This window comes from Oculina patagonica, chromosome 6 (genome assembly GCF_052425735.1).
Source record: "Oculina patagonica isolate OP01 chromosome 6, crgOcupat, whole genome shotgun sequence".
Taxonomy (NCBI): domain Eukaryota; kingdom Metazoa; phylum Cnidaria; class Anthozoa; order Scleractinia; family Oculinidae; genus Oculina; species Oculina patagonica.
Window position 1 is genome coordinate 31707412 of NC_135763.1, and position 23169 is coordinate 31730580.

The 23169-nt window shown below is 37.6% G+C and overlaps 2 protein-coding genes and 1 long non-coding RNA gene across 10 annotated transcripts in view; 2 read left to right on the forward strand and 1 right to left on the reverse strand.

The window, feature by feature from the left end:
* The window catches only part of LOC144658130 (uncharacterized), an 80621-nt gene extending 78126 nt beyond the window's left edge, over positions 1–2495 (forward strand). For 2 of the 3 annotated variants that reach the window (XM_078518472.1, XM_078518473.1), the window contains exons 16-17: positions 961–1062; positions 1954–2495. In XM_078518472.1, the coding sequence (XP_078374598.1) occupies positions 961–1062; positions 1954–2036 (185 nt within the window). In that variant the 3' untranslated portion in view covers positions 2037–2495. The remainder of the gene's footprint in view (positions 1–960; positions 1063–1953) is intronic. The other variant, XM_078518471.1, reaches the window with a different exon arrangement.
* Positions 2496–5825: 3330 nt separating this feature from the next.
* LOC144658099 (uncharacterized) overlaps positions 5826–23169 on the forward strand; it is a 131070-nt gene continuing 113726 nt past the window's right edge. For 4 of the 6 annotated variants that reach the window (XM_078518428.1, XM_078518430.1, XM_078518427.1 and 1 more), the window contains exons 1-5: positions 5827–6001; positions 6842–6973; positions 10434–10700; positions 11260–11433; positions 12244–12555. In XM_078518428.1, the coding sequence (XP_078374554.1) occupies positions 5929–6001; positions 6842–6973; positions 10434–10700; positions 11260–11433; positions 12244–12555 (958 nt within the window). In that variant the 5' untranslated portion in view covers positions 5827–5928. Of the gene's footprint in view, positions 6002–6841; positions 6974–10433; positions 10701–11259; positions 11434–12243; positions 12556–20053; positions 20120–23169 lie in introns of all 6 variants that reach the window. The other 2 variants (XM_078518429.1, XM_078518426.1) reach the window with 2 other exon arrangements.
* Positions 13470–16168, reverse strand: LOC144658405 (uncharacterized). The gene is made up of 2 exons (XR_013571696.1): positions 16032–16168; positions 13470–15111 (listed from the first exon to the last, which is right to left on the reverse strand). It is a non-coding gene; the product is annotated as an uncharacterized LOC144658405 (long non-coding RNA).

Sequence of the window (23169 nt, forward strand, 5' to 3'; positions counted from 1 at the left end):
CAGTGACTTAGCGGCTTCTATGAATCTAAAAGACGAAACCATAGCTTCATTACAACAAAATGTGTCTCCTGGGCGGTATAATATAAAGTTATAGCGAAAGGCTGAATTAACTTTGAAAATTGTTTAGTCCAACAGTAGTTCAAAAACCCATATCGCAATCCGTTTCAATCTTCTTCACTTTTGGCCATCCGTACCTTCTTTTGTATTTGCTGTGTTATTGAAATGTTCCTTCACGGTTTAAAGCGGTTATTTTTATATTTCACTGAATTTGTCGGCCATTTTTCATGCAACAATTGACTAAGATACGTTACACAGTCCCTTTAAGCTTCATAATCTAATGAAATAACTTCTGATAAGGCTTCTGTGTTAACTCAGGAATATGTTGGGTGCAGTTTTTGCTCTTCCGCGTGTTCTCCCATAACTCGAAGGAACAATTTAAATTAAGGGCAATTTTACACTTTTCTTTAAAACTCGTCGCTATACTCTATCGTTTATACTTATTGTTATAAACCGCTACCCTTTTTTCTGCAAGAGAAATGCATTGATGTCATGTCATTTACTAACAACTATAAACTTTTTGAAATAAATAGATGACATTCATATATTTGTACTGCGGATATACATTTTAAGCAAATGAAAGATCATCGCAGTAATGTACTCAACTTAAGCAGTTGAGAAGAAGAAGAAGAAGAAGAAGAAGAAGAAGAAGAAGAAGAAGAAGAAGAAGAAGCAAGCCTGACAAGCCATGACCTCTGCAATACTAGAGCGCTGCACTAGTATTGCAGAGGTCATGGGTTCGATTCCCGTTTAAGCCTGAATTTTTTTCAGGATTGCTTTTCTCAAATGCTTAAGTTGAGTACATTACTGCGATGATCTTTCATTTGCTTAAAACTAGAAACTTTCTGTGAGGTTTTAATTTAAATGATGAACTAACTAGAAAATTTTCTCTTCTCTCAACAGAAATTTGCGTTCCAGAGTGTGATAAGAACTCGTACTGTGAAAACGGCAAGTGCTTTTGCGAAACAGGATTTTCTCTTGGGTTGGACAGGAAGTGTCAAGCAAGTAAGGGCGTGGCAAACACTAGTTACAATTAAGTTAAGTTGAAATGGAGCCTCTCTTGCAAAACATATATGTAGAAAAAGGTCACATATTAGTCAAGCTAATTAGAGTACACACTTAATATACAGCTAATAAAACGTGTCAATAATGTTAGACAATCAAAATTCCCGAAGCTAGGTACATGTTACACTACGTCTCTCGGACGTACATTCAAAGCTCCACCGTAGTACAAGGGGAGGGGGATGGGTAAAATCCCCACCCCAAGGTTTCTCAGTATTTTGCACTGAGTAGAAAGACCTTAGTTTACTCTACAAGATGACATAACTTTTGTTGGTTGTGACGTCATTGGAATAGCTATCTTAAATAGGGCATCTTGAATTGCAGCATTTTCTGAGAAAGTCTGTAATTAACGAAAACTGATACAAAATCATGTCGATTGGATTGACGATTTTTGGTCAGAATTACTTGTAATTATGACGCATGGCGTTGTCATGGAAACGTCAAGATATCCTGGACACCTAGTTGTCTAGCCTACGTAGCTGGCGTCTGTGTTCTTTTTTAGCGTGTTTAAAAGAGTGCTTGATTGTGAGGAAGCCGCACAAGAAAAAATCGAGGAGACGATTTTTTTCCTCGCGTGGCCCCCATGCGCCTTTTGCGTTTCCCATACGCGCGCTCGAAACTACGGCGCCTGCTACGCAAGCTACTAGTTGTCTGGTCAAAACATTTTTCGAGGGATGTATGACTACTATATCTTCTTTTCATAATTGCGAGAAAACCTCAAGGGAGGGGACTGGCTTCTGTTGCCTCGTATGTCCGAGGGAAATTTTAATCCACAAATCAGACATCATCAGTTTACAACTCCAGAGTTTTAACTCTGTTATGACATCATTGCAGGTTTGCATGGATCAGGAATTTCTCCCCAGTCTTCTGCTGCGCTTCTCACGGCTGCCCTGCTGTGGTGCCTGCCCCTGATGTAATACCTGGCGTTTTTTTTTACTCTTCTGTATTTCCTTTTTTTGTTTTTTATATTTTCCTTACTTCTATGTTTTTGCTGGTATAATATAAAAGATAATTTTCAGTCAAAAATCTTAAATAAAAAGATGCCACCAAGAAATTTTATGCTTTTGTATCTAAGATCGAAAGAAATGATTTTTTCAAACCCTTCAGTGTGAAACAGATTTTCCATGATATACATTATTACATATCCATCACTTTTATAATTTAAACTGTACGAACTGAAGCTTTAATTATGTTCACCTGTCACTGAAGAGCTAAATAACAGTAAAATAAACTGTTATCTGTTCAATCATGCTGTGATTTTTTGTCATTTTTGCCTCATTCTGTGAGCGTTCATTTGAGTACCCGTGTGTGTTTTTATTGTCATTCTGAATGGTATTAGCATCCGGATAGTCTGAATAAATTTAGCCACTTTTAATCATATATGTTTTTGTTAGCCTCATCTATGCTTCTGTGTGATAACTTTTTAAGAAACAAGCCAACTTTCAAATTTTCTGCTAATTTTACAATAAAGTCGGGACATTTATTAGCTGCTTCTAAATTAAAAAAACTTTATTAAAATCTGACTTCGAATTCATTTCAGCTGCTGTGGAAAGGAAAAGAAACATAGATAGATGCTTAAACAACCGTAAGCGGACAAAAAATTTTCCTGTGTTATAATGATTTAAATGACAATTCATTTCCTCGCCGAAAAAGAAAACTACCTTCTGGATATTATGGGAATTAAGTTAATTTTATTTGTTTGCAGATTTTCGCGGTACCCTCTTCTCGCGGGTCTAACCGCGAGAAATCTAAATTGAGTCGGCACAGTTTAAAGTAATATCTAAATTTTAAGTAAATTTAAGACACGGCGTCCATGAAAAGCAGACCTTTCTTTTATTTTGTTTTTTTAAATTTGTTGTTATTAAATTTTTGTAGTTAGTTAGATAGGTAGATAGTCCAATGACTTAATTGACGGATGGAAAAACCGTGTATAAATAAAGTTATCTTATCTTATCTCATCTTACGTACAAGCAAATTCATACCCTACCATTGTACGGGGGGGGGGGGGATGGAACCCCTCCCCAGAGTTTTCGTTCTATTAAGGCACAGCGAAATCATTTTACATTAAGTAGAAAGCCAGTAGCGTTTTCTACAAGATGTTGGCTGCGAAGTCATATGACGTCATTGTAGCCGTCATCTTGGATCCGCCATCTTGGATTTCACCATTTTCATACAAAATCAGAAAATAACAGAAATTAACACAAAATCGAACCAGAATGCTTATGGAATGTAAAAATAATCAAATCGTACAATTTTGTTTCAAAAAAACCCAAAAAAATATAGAAAAATGTTTAAAATGACGATTTTGGGGCAAGACCTGTTTGTACTTATGACGTTGCCATGGTAACGTCAAATAACATGGACAAATGATAAACATATCATAGTTTCTGCAAGGGCCTAAAAGCTCGTATGCATACCGAGAAAATACAAGTGACTAGTGGAAAACAATTATTCCACTCGTGGTTGTTGGATATAAGATCAACCTCGAATATTTCTTTTCTAGCTTTCTGATTGATTCACTGAATCCCGGTTATCAGCTCGTATACGTATGTTTGACCTTATCATTCAATCAATCAACAACTTTATTAATGTGTCAGAGCAATTCAAGCCGAGAGTGAAACACTCTACTAATAGGGGGCACATAAAATAAATAAAAATATATATATATTCTCGGTATGCATATACAAGCTTTTATGGGAAATGAGTGCGGCAAGTGCCGCTTAGCGGAAATTTTTTCTGCAGGAAGCGACAGTTCCATCAGAAAAATGGTTAAACAGCAAATTTGGCGAGCTTTATGAACAAGAAATAATCAGCAGTGCCTACACTGAAAAACCACAGAAATGCCATAGTAAAATTAACTTCGCAAAACAAAAGGATTGATGCGAAAAGTTTAATTAATAATACTTGTCAACGCACTACAAGAGCGAGTAAATAAAGTAGAAAAGCAGCAAATAAACTCTCTCGCTCGCTTCACTCGTGTGTTTCATTCAACTCAAGAAGTGAACACCACGCCACAAATTTTCCCGCCCCCTCATACTATCACTTCGTTTACATCAAACTGAAATGTCCAGCCGATTTCAACTTAAAGAAGAATTTAAGGTCGCGGGGGACACCTTAGGCTCATCATTATGCATTTATTTAAAGCGTATGCACGAAGTTCAACGACTGACATCGAGAACTTTACGACAAGATATTTGCATAAAAAATATGAGCACGCGCGCGTGATTTCATGTGTTTGCGCCTGGAATAGTTTATCTCTTTGAAAACGCATTGTTCTCATCATAAAAGCGTGGAATATAATTACCATAATTACCATTTTGAAACCGTTTTTTGATCGGGACACTTTCGGAAATCTCAAAGTTTGGACTTTTCCGACAATTTTGTGGCAGAGAATTCAGCGCGGATATAGAACTTCATGAGCTGCCACTGCAGAGAGGTAAACTAGAAATACTGTAGTGTGTCATAACAGAGGCGGAATTTTAAAAGAGCGCTTTTAGAAAGAGGTAGAAGGCATTCAATTAAAATTTGCGCATTTAAACCGCCATAACTTGCTGGAAAACTTTAAATTAAAAAATCCGCTTCTGTTATGACACTCTAGAGATATTGACTGATTAGTTTTTGACAAGATCACAGTGTGCTGTCTCCTACTCGTTCTACAAACTCTGCCACGAAATCATGTTCTTCCCAATTTGGCAGTATCGTGGCTATAACATCGCCGTAGGTACAATCTACCAAATAAAAGATGACATACATAATCTTTTATCATTACTTTATGTCTCTTTAAAATTTGAGCTTAATCGCATTCATAACAGCCGAGGAATAAGCGTTTTAAAAGATGCAGGTCAAGCAAAATTTCGCTTCATGAATTTATTCATGCTGTATATATCCCCCGCGACCTTAATAAAACAATTATTCTATTCGCCCTTGTTGGATACGACTCGTTATAGCCAACTCGCTTGGCCATTTACCACCTCGTATCAACGCGGGCTCATAGAATAATGTTTAAGTATACCACTCGAAAGCGTTGCATAACTAGTCTGTACGTCCGAGGGTTAATATGAAAGATATCATATATCTAAACTGCGGTTGAAAGAATTAAAATGATAATAACGTTTTAATTCTTCTGCCGACGGTGATTTGCAATTTGCTCATTTAGTGGCAATAATCTAAAAATGTTCCAAAGTTTGCAACCGCAAATTAGACATGCGTAATCCCTTTCTTATTTTCGTCGCTAAAAATGAATACTCACTCCGCTGCTGTTTTTCCTTTTCTAAAGACGTTTTTGAGTAACAGTCTCTATTATTGAAACTGGTGAATCCAACACTTCTTCACGCTGGCCAAAGTTGTGATCTTGAAAGGGATGGAAAACAGCACGAAGAGTCACTAGCGAATCCACTGCAGCTGAGGTGACTGAGAAATTATCAATTATTGAACAACGCTGAACCTTATTCATCCAGCCGATTTCTGTCAGATCGTGTTACAATGTTGACCAAGCCTGTGGCAACGACCGCTTCTGATTGGCCTGTTTCTGATGTCACCACAACAAGTCAAAACATAGGTCGATTCCTTCTCTTGAAGAGTTACATTAGCTTTTTTAGAAAGCGAAGCCAGTTTGATTCTTTTAACTGACGCGCGCACAAACGAACCCAGCAAAGCGCGCGCGTTATAAATTTTGCGACAATTATACACTTACTTTGACGTCATAAGTTTAATTGCCGAGCAAGTGGACTTTGGAAGACGGTTTTCAGCAATCGATCATGGTGTAGTGTTTCTAGTAAAGGCGATGCTGTTGCAAAACCGGCTTTGGATATGATGAGTAAAAGAGCTGCTGCTGGAATTTTACTTCTTCTTGTACTGCTTGAACTTTCTCAAACATCGTATGGTATGATCAAATCTAACCTAAAAAAACGTTTGACGTTAAGTTAAAAGCAAACATTGCTTATGTGTTTGGTTTGATTTCTATATATGTCATTCAAATGGGTTGTTTAGACGCGATTGATTTTCTTTATTTATTTATTTTTTCATATTTGTGTCTTGGGCCTCTTTACATGAAAGCCGAGAAAAAAGCCGAAAGAAATTTATTTACATGAGCGTGTTCATCCCGGGAATCCGGGACGTAAGTCGTCCCGCCCGAGTTGAATTTATCTCACCCGGGCTAATATTACTTTACATTTTATCCTGGAAAGACTGTTTACATGGCGTTTTTCGTCACGTTTCATCCCGGTGACTCATCCCGGGACGAAACCATGTAGACAGCAACAGAAAAATGACCAGACACCAGTTTCGGGAAACCGAAACTCTCATGTAAAGAGGCCCTTCAAACAACAATGTCTGGATATATGATAGATGACTGTAGAGGATAGGTTTCGATTTTTCGCTTTTTATTTTAACCTGCAATTTATTGAAATTTATATGCGCGCAAATAAATCAATAGCGGGTTTTTCCCGCTCTACCTTCTACTTATGTGTCGTGTTAAGTTCTATTTGATTTGCCACTTGTAATAAAGATGTTGGGTAGATGAATACAATCGTGCACTACTTAAAATTGTTTGTTCAATTTAGTTTTATACTCCTTGTGTTTGCTTTTTATTACTGTTTTAAAATTGTAATTGTTAGTTAAAAAACGTTTGCAATTAGCGGCATTTACTATAATGCTTGTTATTTTCCAAGGTGTTGTAGCCACCTGAATCATGTGTATTGTCTTTCTGCTGTCCTGTTTACAGGAAATGTTGAATGCAAAACAAGTAAAGAACAAAAACGTTGCGGCCAAAATGCAGATTGTGCGTGGGACAAGAAAGGCGATAAAGTTTGTAAATGTAACACAGGATACATTGGGGATGGTTATATCTGTGAACGTGAGTAACGCTGCAATGTAACTTGGAAAACTTAAACTGTTAGAGCATGATTTTTTTTCAAGCTTTTATAGATGTGAAGAGCTAATTATCATTCATATTTTCAAATGCAGTTTGTATACTGTAAAAGGCCAGATATACCCTTCCCTCCTTTGTCTTCATATGAACTTACTAGCATTCTACATATTAAATGAACTTCAAATAGAATCACGCAATGAATAGTTTTGCCAGTAAAATGCAAATCAAAGCGTTTAAGTCAAGTTAATAATATGTTTGTCATTTGCTTTTCATTTTTAATGGTGTTGGTAGGAAAAGTTTGCGTTTGAGCCTTGCTACCCATCTAGCCGGATGCCGATTTCTGTAGCTTTAAACGGTCTTTAACGACCAAAGCCCGGTTGTTCAAAACTCCGATTAGTGCTAATCAGCGATTAAATATGCTAATCGGCGATTAAATTTTAACCAGCGATTAGATTGCGTTGCTCGAAGCCCGATTAGCGCTAATCAACGATTAAACTAAGGGTTAAATTTAACACTGCTCCGGGAGAAGATTAACTCACTAATCGGCCGATTAAACTGGAAAAAATGGCGGACTTGTTGTTTGTGAGACAAAGACGCCTGCGAAGTTTTCAATATAACGATACCATACTGGCTTGTTGCGATAAAAAACTACGACCTTTGTCGTTTAAATAGTTTTATTTACTTTTTGCTGTACATTTCTTTTCTGTGTTAACCTTATGTTAAACTTTATAAAACAATAAATACGATACAAAAAAAAGAACTACGGTCTTGCTTCGGCAGAGCGTCTATAAATAATTTAATGAGCTTGCATCGCTTACATCCTGCATCCAGTAAATTACAAACCTCGTAGAGGAAGATTTACGAAGCCTGGTCACGCTCTGAAACCAATTGTTCAAATGCTAGTCATCGCTATGATTTAATGCGAGTGGAAACATGATTATTTTTGAATCGGACCAGTTAGTTTTACGTCGCCACAGTTGTTTTCCTTTTCCCACATGCGACACTACAGACGCCATATTGGAAACCATCGCAGTGTTTACTCAAGGAGAATTGCATTTTGGGATACTAATCGTCGATAAGCGAGACAATACAAGTGATTTTACACCAAGTTCTAACCGTTAATCGGCGATTAACTAATCACGCCTCTAATAGGGCTTTGAACAACGTTCTCGATTCCACCGATTAGCTAACCCGGTGTTAGGGATTTTAATCGACGATTAGGCTTAATCGTTGGTTAGTTTAATCGGAGTTTTGAACAACCGGGCCCAGGAGTATCTCTTCTCCTCCCTGGATAAGATGCTAGTCCATCGCAGTGTTACCACCTTACACCCCCCCCCCCCTCCCCCTCTCCCCCAGCATTAAATTCGTCGGTACTTGTGTATACACCTGTCATGGGTTGAGGGACGCACTGTGAGAGTAGTGTCTTACCGATGTACACACCGCAGTGCCCTGGCTAGGACTCGAACCACGGGCCGCTTAAATTATTCCATTATTGTGTCCCACGAAGATAGATACCAAACTAGGTACCTTATTACATGAAATTTTCGCGACACTTTAATTTCGCGAATGTCGCGATTCCAAAAAAATCGCGAAATTAAAGTGACGCGAACAATAAGTGTCGCGAACATAACATGAGGCGAAAATTAAGTGACTCACATTATGTCAATAATTAAGCAAAATAAGTTTAGTGCCACTGAAGGAAGGAATTATCTATCTAAATGGATGTTGTCGTCAAATGACTCAAGAACAATTACTCATGCACCTAGAGGCATAACCTACTTGTAGACATTAACTGCTCTGTTGTAGCTATTGCCGAGATTTAGTCCCACCCTTGTTTTTTGTTTATTTTGACTTTATTTTTTCATTAATGAGGAAATGAAAATTGTGTCTTTCTCAAAAATGCGAAATTGTGAAGTGATTCAAAATACAAAATTTTCGCAAAATCGCGAAATTAACGTGTCGCAAAAATTTCATGTAATAAGGTACTATGTGTCCATAATGTTCGCTTTATAAAATATATACTATATACAAGGCTAAAAAAGAGTTAAAATGGTAAAATTAATATGATAAAACCAAACGTTTTCGGCTGTTTGCCATCATCAGGGTCTTCAACCCTGATGATGGCAAACAGCCGAAAACGTTTGGTTTTATCATATTAATTTTACCATTTTAACTCTTTTTTAGCCTTGTATATAGTATAAGGTACTATGTATTTTTAAGTTTGTTTCTTAGATTCGAACTTTGCAAATCAGTTAAAGGGGCTTTTTCATGGATTTTACCAAATTTATATACAGCCAAAATTTATATTTCTGTCGTCAGAAACCTAAATATAAAATAATGGTCCAGTCAGTATTAACAGTTGCTTTATTAGATAATTGAAACTGTAAACAAGCGTCATTGGTTACGGATGGCTCGGATGGAAATGGATTGCGATTTCAAAAAATTAAGGCTTAAGGCTTTATCTTCCTTTGCCACAGCGACTTCGAAAATTTCGTGCTTATGCGAGTATTTCATACACATTATGCAAATGAGCTTACTTACTTGCATAAGCACGAAATTTTCGAAGTCGCTGTGGCAAAGGAAGATAAAAAGTGCAAGGTATTTTTGTATTTTATGCTTCCTAACATCTGTTTAGTAGGATTCAGTTAGAATTTAGAATGGTCTGGTCTGGACTCGTGAAATAAAGGCCGGCGAAGACAACATACTTTTGCATGTTTACAAAAAGCTATCTAACGGTTGCTGATATTTAAATTTTCACGGACCCGTTTTTCAAAATGTATCAAAATTAACATGCGTTTCCAACCTTTGAAGGACCACTTAACTTAGGAATAATAATAATAATTTGGTGCGTTTGTTGTTTTTTTTTTGAGCGGCGAGCTCGTCAACTTATGAAATTTCTCGTTCTGGCCAAGCTCAAAATTAGGCCTTTTGCAGCCTTCACTGTTGAGAGCTCTAAAAAATATGTTTTAAGTCGTTGCATTTACTTACAACCTAAGATAGTTCACTGGGCAAAGTTTGAGGGAAAACCTTTTTCCGAACCCGAAATGCGATGGACCGCTTTAAGAGAAACTACCACTTTTAAAATATTTCAAATGGTTTCTACGCGTCTCCAAAAGTCGATATTTCTAGCCGTTGCTCCGATTTCTCTCTGAAAATTACGGTTATATCTTCCTTTAAATGTGTAACGATAATGACTTCCTCGAGTTTAAATGGCTTCTACTAATTTCAGAGCATTTTTGACCAAAATCTGCTAAATCCTCGTGACGTAGCCCCTTTAATTTAAAATTTGCCCAGATATTTAACTGACCAAACCGAGGGATAAGAAAACTTTTACATAATAACGTTGTAAATTCTGCATACATTTTTTTTTCAATATTTTCCACAATAATTTGTTCACGCAGACATTCCATGTTTAATCACAACGTTCTCGAATTTTTAATGATAGACCTACCGTCCAACTTGGTGAACGTTGCTTATCGAAGACCTGCCCTTCAAAGTTCCACATCTGATGAACTGAAATATGCGGCTACTAATGCTGTAGATGGAGACAGGAATGGCAAAGTCGAAGATAAGAGCTGCTCTCAGACAGATTACACGAATAACCAGTGGTGGCGAGTTGATTTAGGAAAGAGTCTCTGGGTGGAGAAAGTTCTCATTGCTAACCAGAGAAACCCGCACCATAAAACATTAGATGATGTTGATATCAGAATAGGTAAGACACCTTATGATTTCCGTAGGGGCTCTATTTCCGTAGAGGCGCTATAAAGTACCTCCTCCACCATCTTCCTCCTTCTCCTCCTTTACGCCCACACCCCTCCCCCCTCCAATGTTATGCATTTTCGGCCTGGACTTTTCATTGTAGTTTGCACATCACAAACAGAACTTTAATATCTAGAGAACAGGAAAACATATCAAACCATACATCCCACCCCTTGCATCCAGCTTTCCCTGCCTCCACACCCCCCTCCCCTCCCCCCCCCCACACACACACACAAACACAAACTTATCACCCCACCCTTTCAAACGCAATCCCCCAATTTCCAATTATTTCTAGTGTTATGTTATTAGGGCGTTCGAGGAACGAGGTTTGGGCTATGTAATATAATATAATAATTTAGGTAATATAATATTAATAATATAATATAATATGTGTATAATGAACTTCCCATCGTTGAACTAAAAAATGCCAACTCAACGTCAATTTACGACGCACAACATAACTAAAAGGGATTGCTGTACTTAAGAACACCATGTTATTCTCATTGTTGCAGGTGATCATAAAGGCGTGGCCCGTGAACGAAACCCACTGTGTCGTCAAGGTCTTCAAGTGCCCAAGAAACCTTGGCTGTATAGCTGTGCTGAACCAATGCTTGGCAAATACGTGTACATCATATTGAACAAAAAAGAAAAACTGACCCTTTGTGAAGTAGAGGTCTATGTTAATGGTAAGTTTAGCTGTACCTCATGAGTTTCTGAAACAAACCATTGTAGGAAAAGACATACACCCTTGCCTTGCCACGTTTCCCTTTCGCAAATGATCACTGCCATTTTTGCGAAAAGCAGTAACTTTTTCTCGGTATCGAATTGTTTTATAATAAAGGCCTGGCAAAACGGAGACGTAAGTGGACGCAAGTTATCGCAAGTTAAACTTGTGTTTAGGCTTGCATTGCGTGGCCAAACGGAGTCGCAAACTTTCCCGCAAGTGCACGCAAGTTGTCAAAAAAGCTACCTCAATGTTTCTGCGCGCGCTGCAATTCAGTACAGCAAAACTTGTGTTGCCTTGCGTTGGTTAGCCAAACAGTGAAAAACTTGCCCTGATTTGCGTGCAAATTTGATCTCAACTCAAAGTAAACGCAAGTCAACGCAAGTGCACGCAAGTCCATGCTAAACTGAGACGCAAGAAGACACAAAGTGTTCAACTTGTGTCTCCGTGTCGCCAGGCCTTTAAACTATGTAGCTTTTATGGGAAATGATTAAGGCAAGAGCCGCTCAGTTTAAAATTCAAGTTCTGTGGAAGAACGCTTATCACAAAAATGGCTAAAAAAAACAAATTTGGCGAGCTTTAAATACAAGAAATAATGGGCAATGCCTTCCCTAAAACTGCACAACAGAAACATGCCATAGTTAACTCAACTACGTAAAACAAAAGCCGCTTCGCAGCTCGATAACTAAATTTTCTGCCGCTGTTACGTTCACCTCGACTTCAAAACCCAGTTGTCAAATATTATTTGATTTTGACTCTTTCTTCACTGCAGGTGAGGCAATAGACGTGAACATCGGGTACCTCGTTCCCCGCGTACAAGGGAAGTTCCTCGAAAAAGCAAGCGACGTTAAATATGCTGGAAATGACCACTTTTACTTCAAACTGAAACAAAATCATCGGAAAGACATAGTTATAGATCTGCCACCAAGAAAAGACAGCTTGAGGAGTAATGATCCTGTTGTAATGCCATTTGAATCAGTAAAGGTTAAGTGTGGACCGAATAATCACGAAATGTACCTTAATGGAACATTTTTGGGCATAAATGACAATAATCCAACGTACAGGGTGAACAGTTTTTATACGCGTAAGTATAATATGTAAATTTTTCTTTATCTGTGGCTCACTTGTGATTACTTGCTTCTCCAAACTACTAGTGTGGGCACAAAACGCGCTGAAAAAAGTACACAGACGCGTCCTACGTAGGCTAGAGATTGGGGGACAACATAATAATAAAAATTAACATTTATATCATTATAATTACTTATTACATTACATAATTACTAATTATATAGCACAAAAAATACTCAGTTGCGCTTTACAATGAGCTAAGATTAACAATTAAAATTAACTTAAGAAAGCTATTTACACTCTTTAAAAACTATTTACACTATACTATTTAATATATAGATTTAGGCAAGCCTAAAAGCGGAGCTCCCCAGTTAATTATTTTGCACTTTATTGAAACCTGAATTCAAGCCATTGTACAATTTTAAGGCTAAGAATATAATATTCGTTTTATTTTTTTTTTATAAATTTTAATATTGTTACTTACTTTTTTTTACCGTGTCCCGGGGGGGGGGGGAGAGGTACTCCCTAAAATTTACTCAAGGGGTGTGCCACTGAGTCGCTGAGACTCTGGACCTGTTCCAGAGAAAAACGGCTCAATTTGCGACCCTGTTCCAGACAAACAGTGCAAAATAGGTACCCTGTTCCAGACAATATCCACAATGAAAAATATATGAAGATAGATATAAAAACACTAGCGTACATCACAAAGCGCTCACTTGACTTTGTCTGTGGCTTGGAGAAAAACCAATGAGAGGAGCGGATTTTCATAGCTAAACTTGATAGTGTTCCACAGTCAAAAGAGTGATTTGTATACCCTGTTTCAGAGTCAGAGAGGCAAAAGGCACACCCTGTTGAGCAGCACATACCCGTATAGCCCTTATATGGGAGTACCGTATACAGCAACACCAAATAAGCCGAGAACAAACAAAATCAATCAAAACGTTTTAATTCCACCGACAGCATTATGATCCAGAAGTCTGGATGGGAAATTATGCTGCAAAACGGGTAATTATGTAACCTTCGAAGATAAGGAGGGGGTAGTAGGGCTGCATGTTGGGGTAGATAGGCATATCACGTGGTAAATTAGCAAAGCACTTAACATTTAGAGTATATAGGAAATAATATACATCTACATTAAGAATATGGTTAATTTTCTTTTTTTCATTCATTCATTTGTTTTTATTTTCACTATTTGCCTATATTTTAATTTTGAATGGAAATGGCAGAGGTCATACATGAAGCAAAGGGTTTACAGCATATTGCCATAAGCTAATGCCAAGCAAACCGGAGTGAAAGCTAACCACAAGCAAACTAGAGTGAAAGCTAATCCCAAGCACACCGGATGAATAAAGCTAACTGCGAGCAAACAGGGGTGAACCTAACTACAAGCAAACCGGAGTGAAACTAACTGGAAGCAAAGAAGGGACATTCTGTAACCCCATCCCACCCCCCTCGCCCCCCCCCCCCCCAAAAAAAAAGGATGATAGCACCTTTTTTACTTTTACATGTCTTTTTGAGTCCCCTTCCTCTTAAGGGGTTTCACTTCACTTACAGAAATAAAAAAAAAACAAAAATTCTGGGAAGATAGAATATTGTTTGTGTGTCTCAAACTCAGTTTTGTTCTTTGATTACGCAGAAAAAATAGAATCATGTTTGCTTGTGTATAAAACTATGCAAGAAAAAAAGCATCAAGACTTTGACTGCTCTTTTAAAAATTTGTATGCTTTATTGTACACATTTTTGTGGAGTCATGTTGCCCATTCGTCATGAAGTTCACAAAGTAAGCAAATGAGTCACAATTTGGTTGCTTCATGGTACCTAATGGATACTGCAAATTTAATCTGGCTTTAGAATATTTCACTAATTTTAACATTATAGCTGTTCTTATAAATTGTACGCAGCATACAACACATAAGAATGAAATTGGTATTGCATATTGCTTGCAATCACGATTTTAACCTCTATACTTAAGAATTACACCAGTTTCAGCATTACCAATCCAAATTCAAATTATTACATTGCTTTTTACCTCCACTACCTCCCCCAAGGTCAACCAAAGATCTTATGATATACAGTAATTAGACAACTACATGTAAGTCCTGTGTAGTCGAGGGCTCAAAATATTTGGACACTTACAGGTCATGTTAACCGGCCAAAGATATTTTAGCTTGGTCACATGTGGTTTCTTACCAGCCAAAACATTGAAAATAGCAATTTTAAACTCCCATTCATTTCTGCTGTTACTGTTTTGGCTGCATAAATTATTCTTAAAAAGATCACTTCATAATGCCCTTGTTACATCTAAAAAGATGTGAAAGAGACAGGTCAATCAAGAAGTTGTTTTCTGAAGTACACTGTAAATACGTTAACATTTAAAATATAAACTTTGCTCATTTGCAGCTTTTCTTGATTTCAATTTACATGTAATTTACTAGTCTCTTGAAAATGGCATCATGAAGACACCCAAACATCAAGCTGGATAATCTTAATCCTTCCTGTTTTCTTTTGATGTCCTTGTCCACATTCTGTTTTTGTGTCTGTGGCTCTGCAAATTCTGAAATTCATGTTAACCCTGAAAAAAGTCAAATGCCACAGATTAAATTAAAATTGATTAATTGGTATGAAAATCAATAATTTATAAAACAAAACACTTAACGCAAGCTTGTATAAAGTGAAGCAAAACTACTGGATGCGAAAGGATACCTTATATATTTAACAGAGATGTATCAGCACAGACTATTTTTTTTACTGATAACTGCGAAGTCAACTACAGAAAAAAAAACCGGTAACTCGAACTCGGATAACTCGAACAACCTTGCTAACTCAAACTCACTTCCATTTCCCTTGGATTTGACCCCACTTTTCAGTCATTTTTACTCGGTTAAATTCGAACTCGGATAACTCGAAAACCCCGCTAACTCGAACTAAATTTTGTTTCCCTTGAACAAAATTTGGGTCAAACTTTTTACGCTGATAACTCGAATTCCAGAACTTGCAACTCGCAACGGTTGCCCATTGATTATAGCAATGAACAGATCATGTATTTGACAGTCATTTTCCACTCTTAACAAAAGAATGTGTGGTCGCTTTAGAGTTTCTGGCAAGATAAGTTCAATTTGCACAGTACTGTATACTGAAGTGCTTAAAAATCAGTAAACTATCAATTATTAACTTGGCAAATAAAATATTCAATCAACCCCGCTAACTCGAAAAACCCCGCTAACTCGAACTCATTTTCGTTTCCCTTCAGAGTTCGAGTTAGCAGGGTTCTACTGTAAATATTTCAGGACCTGAACAATCGATGAAAATCGATGATCGGAAAATCAATCGATCAATCGATGACAATCGATTAATTACTGTTGATTGGCATCGATTGGCATCGGCCAATCGATGATCAATCGATAATCACACTTTGGTGGTCGCGAACTTCATCGATTGCCATCGATTGGCATTAAACACACAATCAATCCGAAGCATGAAGTAAATACTTACATATGTTGTTTTGTAAAAAAAAATAATAAAGCTCCTTTCCATTGAGATGAAGTTTACATCATAAGCTTTAATGTTTCTGTTTTTCATTCGAGTTTCCTACTGTTTGCTAGCGCTAGAATTCCAAAGACACTTCATTATTCGTGACCGAGTCAAAAATGGCGGACGTGACAGGCGAAACTCATCACCAGACTCCCACTGTTGTCTCGTTTTCGTTCCGACGTACGGACGACGTATTTTTGAGTTCTCTCTGCTACTGTTTGATTTGAAATATTTCGGACGAGCGAGAAAATGTTTATGGACTACAAGACAGAGTTTTAGAAAAATTACATTGTACTTAGACAGCGAGGAATTCTGTAAGTTGCGATTTCTATTTACTTTGCCAGGAGTTGGTTCGAAAGCAAACCAGACCGAAAAGCGTACGCTTCGTTGATGGAGGCGAATAAGACTTAAGCTCAAAACGTTTGTTTTAAATAATTATTGCCTTATTACTGTTAAGTTAGTAAGTTTCTCGTTGTATTGACATTTTTTGGAAAGGTTATCATTGTTGTTGCTAATAAAATATAACATACAAGAGAGACCGTGTGTTTTAAAGTAAACATATTTATCAAATACTAGTCAAATAAAAAACGATGGCAGTTAAATGATCGATTGAATTGGTAATCGATGATATTGATAATCGATGAAAATCGATGTTAGTTAATTGATCGATTGTCATCGATTATCGATGAAATTGATAATCGATGACAATCGATAATCACAAAAACTTTAGCGATCGATTGTTCATCGATTATCAATATCAATCGATTAATTGATATCGATTGTCATCGATTGTTATCGATTGCCATCGATTATCGATTCCATCGATTGTTCAGGTCCTGATATTTTAATAAACTCAAAGCATCACTGCAAACCCTTACACTCCCTCTTTAAAAGGTTTGACCTTTAAATACTCCCCCTCCCCTCTACCCCTATATATACATGTACATGCATAGGAAAAACATTGCCACATCTTAAAAGCTTTTTTCTTAACAGTAATACTAAGATTTTTAAAGATACACATTTAATTAATAATAAGTTTGCATGCACAGCTGCATACAGTGTCTAAAATGGCATGAATTTACTCACAAAGATTCCAGTTTTCCAGTAGTCATTAACCTTTGTTGTGTGCATTTTCCAAATTCCACAACAAGATTGTGATTTTTTTATGACAAATATAACATTTACTGTTGACATTCTGAATGAAACCAGCAAAACAGACCTCAAAATCTCAAAATTGTTGACATTGTTATGTAATCCACATGAACGCTCAATAGTGAACAGAACTACATGACAAGTGGATTATTTAATATATTTGGGAACGAAAGAGCTAAGTAATGAAGCTGAAGTTTATTTACTCTGACTAAATGAACAGTAATTTTACCTCCATCATGAATATCAATAAACTGCATACACTGAATCGATCTATTTCACTCGGAGTTAACGAAATTCCAGGTGCTTCGTGCAAACTGACATCACTTTTATTCTCATCTCAGCTGCTCTTCCAGCACTGTAAAACAAAATAATCATATCACAAGCATTTAAAAATCGTAAGCTTAATTTTCTTCGAGATGTGTTGAAGTGATATTCTTTGTGAATTCGTTCCTCGAAGGCCCAACAATTATTTGTTTACATAATCAAATCCTCCTATTTGATCAGTAAAACCTGGTAAAACTGAATTTTAAGGAATAGTATTTTTCAACATTGTTCATGTCACAAGCAAATGCTTAGTGGCGAAAGCAAGTAAAATGTGCCGTCAATATAAGCTTACTTTGCGTATAAAGTAAGCTTAAGACAAAACGTAGAGATATTAAATGACGGAAACACTGCAGTTTTGTACTCACCAGTTGGCCGCAGTAGGTACACTCGTCTGCTCGTTTTATCTCCGTTCCCTTGTTCTCCGCTATTTCTTTGCCTGTTTCCTCGGCACCTCTCTTGCTATTTTAGTCGCTTTTCTTCGCTACTTTGCTACCAGGTTCGACAGGCGCTTTGCTATACTTTTTCGCCTGCTTTCTGTCCGGGTTTTCTGGATCTCTCGCGATCTCTTTCCCGTCGCAAATCGCTTAAACCCTGTTTCCTCGAAGTTAAGTTTACCCTGCTCTCGTTTGTAGTCATCGGCATAACAAGGAGCCAAAATAAATGTGTTTGTCTCAAGTTCTAACTTTCAGACTAGCTGTTTAGACCTCACACTTTTTTTTCCTCACACTGCAAAATTATTTCGCGCCAGTACTGCGCGAGTTGTCAAGACCTTTCAAGATCCCGTATGTGCGCAACACCGTACGTACGTTTGTACGCCGCCGTACGCGCCCGCGAGGCATGCCGCTAGCCATGATGACCATGAAAACTCGGATGCAGAGGTTTCCTATTTTATTTCATGTGTTTTTTTTTTTTTTCATGTGGTTTTTTTTATGGGTATGGTGCTCCGCTCTGCGGCCCTTACGGGCCGCTAAGGAGCTCCGCTAAAAACTAATTAGCAATTATTGGATGAGGCTGAGTATGATATGGATAATTATGCAGATTGAGGAGTATAATTCTTCATATCAAACGAAAGCCGAATTCAATAACTGATTTGTTATTCATTTAAAATATTTCCAGAGCTCCAAATGCAGAAAATGAATTTAATATGGTTTTCACAGAATGCAAAGTACACAAATACACAACAACGTTCGCTTTAAAATTTGATTTAAACTTCACAACTCGGTTACCTGGATTAAAACCTGTCATTTATAATGTCGATTAATAACAGTTGCTTGAAATGTCTAGTGAAGCCAATTCTAATGACACAAAGCGACTTTTTCAAATACAGGTTTCCATCGTTCTTGCTAACTTCGACGTAAAATTTTCGTAAAACTGCGCCAAGTCCTCCACTGTGGCTGGTTCAGAAATTGTATTTTCTTGAAAATACGCTCTTAAAATCGTTTAACTCGCTTTAGTTGCTTTTCCCCTTGTCTTCTAATAATTAGGTGATTTTCTGCTCGTCGAATTGCACAAATCTCGCCATTTTCCCAGTCGTTGTGCATCAGAGCAGTTGCCGTGTAACGTGGGAAAGAGGTTGCGATCGGTTACTTTTTGACATTGGACTTTGAATTATTAAAACTGAATAAAAATTTATTTAAAAGCTTAATTTAAAAAAGGTTTTAAGGGTAGTTTCTAAAGCGTCAAGTGTGTTTATATTGTAAATAACAGCTGGCAGTTTATTCCACTCCGTTGGTGCAGCTTACTGGAATGCACGATCACCGAGCGTAGATCGGTATTTATATTACTGGGTGGTACAAGTAACATTTCCTCACTTGATTTCAAGGAGTATCTTAATAAGTTTCTTGCTGTGATCAGTTTAATAGAAATAATGATTATAATAATGATAATGATTATAATCACGATAATTATAATAATAATACTATTAATAATAATAACAGCATAACAAAAGATTAATATAGCGCCATATCCATGGCTCATGACGCTTTTCAGTAAAATATTATTAGAAAATAAAATGGAACTTACATTAAAAATTTACATCAGTGATAAAAAATTTACTAAGTTATAAACTAGCTAAAAGCTCAAAGATGAAAATAAAACTAAAAATCATTAAACCCTTAAATAAAAACTAACTAATTAACATTTGTCAGCATATGCTTGCCACATTTTATTTTATTTGACAATTCGTCTACACGAGCAATTTTTCGTATGTGACAACTTTTTTGTCACATAAAAGCTTGCACGCCAGCTTGTTAACAAATATATTTTTCTCATCTACACGAGCAAATAAATTTGTCTCATTAAAATTGCCCTTGAAAACTGGCCTTAAAACATTTTTTTGTCGCTTTGTCACGGACGTTCAATATTCTTCTATGAAAAGATTCACGCTTTCATTCATAGAACTACCTCGTGATCCCCCCCCCCCCCTAACAAATAAGCTTTAGTTGACAAGCACCTCCATCAAGAAATTGAAAGGCTAATTGTGCTTTGTTTTAATTCAATGTCATCAGCTCAAGGAGAAGAGGTGAAGAAAAGAGGAAAGTTTAGCTGCAAGTGGGAAGATCTTCGAGTTAGAGGTAAATTAATTAGTTTCAGTGTAAACCTTCTAGTTAAAAGGACGGTCTGGATTGAATTTATATAGTAATTGAGAATTGGTCACAAATTTTATCTGTCAGCTGAGAAATAACGGTCGTGACTGAAATGGATACTCCAAAAAAGGGCGTTAGGAGGGAGGGCGTCGAAACGAGGGGGGTCGAGCGGAAAAGCCTTGATTCAGAAGCGTGGGCATTAGTTTTAGATTTTTGAGGGTTTTCCCTTGAGGTTTTCCCTAACCAATATGGCGGACGCCGCGGGTTGTGACTTCGCCGACCTCGATAAGTTACTTGCCGCCGACCTGACGGACGATTTGATGATAAGTCCGGCCGTTAACAGAGCAAACTGAAGGGAGGGGGGTGAAGATGGGAGATTTGAACATGTTGAGGAAGGGGAACTTGTAAACGTATTGTCGCGAGTAGCAGATAGCAGTTGTAATATTGAAGGAGAAGCGGTCATTGCGGGGATCATTTTATCCTTCTTGAAAGGTCAAGAAGCAAAAGTGATGTCTATTTATCTACAGGACGGAAATATTTCTCTAGTCTCTACAGTATGATTCGGTGAAAAGAAAGAAAAAACAAGAAAAAGCCATTAAAGTGGAACATAACTTTTTCAAAATTAGGTCTTGGGAAAGGTTACAAATTGAGGGAAAGTGGAAAGATCTTGTTGGGGCAGAAGCTCATTGCGACAATCATTCAAAGATAGTCTTAGAGCACGTTTTGCTGCATTTCTGGACCGTGCAAAATTCAAACGAGCACAAAATACCAATCCGGAATGTAACTTCGTAACCAAGGGAGTAGATCTGACCGAGCTTGAGGCCATCCAATACCATGGTGGGTGGGCGATCAAAAGGGCTAGGGATATCATCAAGGCAAGCACAGAATCATCAGTTCCGTTGAAACTTAAACAATCTCCAAATAGCATCTCTGAACTGGTGAAAACATGCTTTTTAGAGGCTTACAAAGGGTGTACATGTTTTCCCAAGGTTCTTGAAAGTGTAGCCTATTCACTCCATCATGCTTATAGAGTACAAAAATATAATAAAGTTCTCACTAAATGAGTTTAAAGTGCCTTTAAAATAGTTAAAAGTTCCAAACGTTTCGGGCTCAGCCCTTCATCAGTGGAAAGTCAGGATTTCAGTTAAAAACGCTCGCTTGCGCCATGAAAACAAATTTGAGTTCAAAGGCGCGCGCGATAAGAGCGCGCGACATCCTAAAGATAGCAAAAATCTGAATTCAGACCATGTGGCTTACTGGTGCCCAGGTGGAAAATAAGGCGCATTTCCTGGCGTTTGCGGAGTCTATTTCCGCCGCAGAGCATATCAAATTGGAAGTTAACATTTTGACCCGTTTTAGTTACGATCGATCACTTTAGAAAAATTATATGCACAATATTTGCATTCGATGAAGGAGAACGCATAATAATCGCGTCGTTTGTCCGACGTCAGTCCCGCTGGTCAATGGTTCAGTCCCGCGGGTATCGATCGCCCGATGCCATAACCGTTTCAGACTTTTTGGACTGCTACAAGTGACCTCGACCTCGTGCAGATGGCCTCAATCTCATGCATATCAAAATGGCATCGAATTTGAATTTTTGCTTAAAACAAATTAATGCGTGGAACGTGTACCCGACGTTAAAATAACACCGAGATGTCATGGGAAGCATATCATCCAGGGAAGCAGAGTTTAAGTCAGGTATCTAACTCGAAAAAAAGTGGAAATCAAGTGATTCATTTCGTGAGTCGCTTTGAAGTAACCAATGCCAGAAATGTGATAAAATTGGGGGTCACTGAATTTGTTGCGGAGATAAGATTTGTAATTTGCCGTCCAAAAATATTGCAAATAAATCACTGAAATACAATTTTCTATTCCTAATATTGTTTATATTGATCTAGTATTTAAATTGATTCAGCTAGTGACGTTCCTTAAATTAAATCTCATCATTTAGCGATGACACATTTGCACCCGCCAACAGCTGCGACAAAGCAGGATTCAGTGAGTATTCGATGCGGCGTGGACAAAAAATTGAAAATTTTTAAACTTCCCTCGATGGTATTTGTTCAATTTCTTACAATTTGCTGGGAATTGAAAGAGGAAGTCGTCCATCAAAAAAATTCGGGGGTTACCGGCCATTTAAAAGCTGCAAGCGAACGGCGACCATCAGCGCGCGCTTATATTGCGGCATGATAGAATTGCGTGCGCAGTAAGGATGCGCATAAACAACGTAGTTGTCCATGTTCTGCGATGTGCTTGAGTTCGCGTCTTTGGAGGTCAATCGTGTAAAGCGGGCGAATAAAAGGCACACAAAATTGTCTCGAACGCACTCCGCTAATCCAGGATTATTACTACTTTTAAATATATCTATTTCAAAATTGATTAATCTTACAACCAAAATCCTGGGATGTTGTTAAAAAGCTTTCTGCCAACACCTAAACGAGATCTTTCGACCGCCATTGTGAAGCTGCCACTTCAGAACATCAAAAAACACGAAGGATCATAAAAGATCATTCTATAGATTCGCATATACAGTTTAAACGAAATAAGGCGTGTTTTACTGGGTATTTCAAGCGTATATTTTCATTTCCTTTTGACTGGCATGCCAAGATATGGCCTTCGCACCAGATTGCTCGACGGCCAGTTTCCAGCACTACATTCATATTATTAGATTAAAAACACAAACACGGAGAACATCAAATATAAACCATCCGCTAGATATTGTCAGGATAGTACCAGGATAGTACCAGGTATTAAATTTGTCCTTGCATTTGAGCGTGTTCATGATATAAAGCAATAAATGTGACCTTACCTTCGTTTTTCAGCCGCCATTTTTTAGCAAAACAACTTGTCTAGAGCGGAAACGCGGACTAGTGCCAGTCCCTCTCCGCATCAAGGCTGCTCCTGAGAGCTTGTATGCCCGTTTCACCGCCCTCTGACGCCCTGCTCCAAAATCCGCTTGAGACTGGAACCTAAGCACTCCAGTGTGCGCGTGCATAATTCTACTCCAGTTTGCTGTCGGATAGTTCCACTCTTGTTTG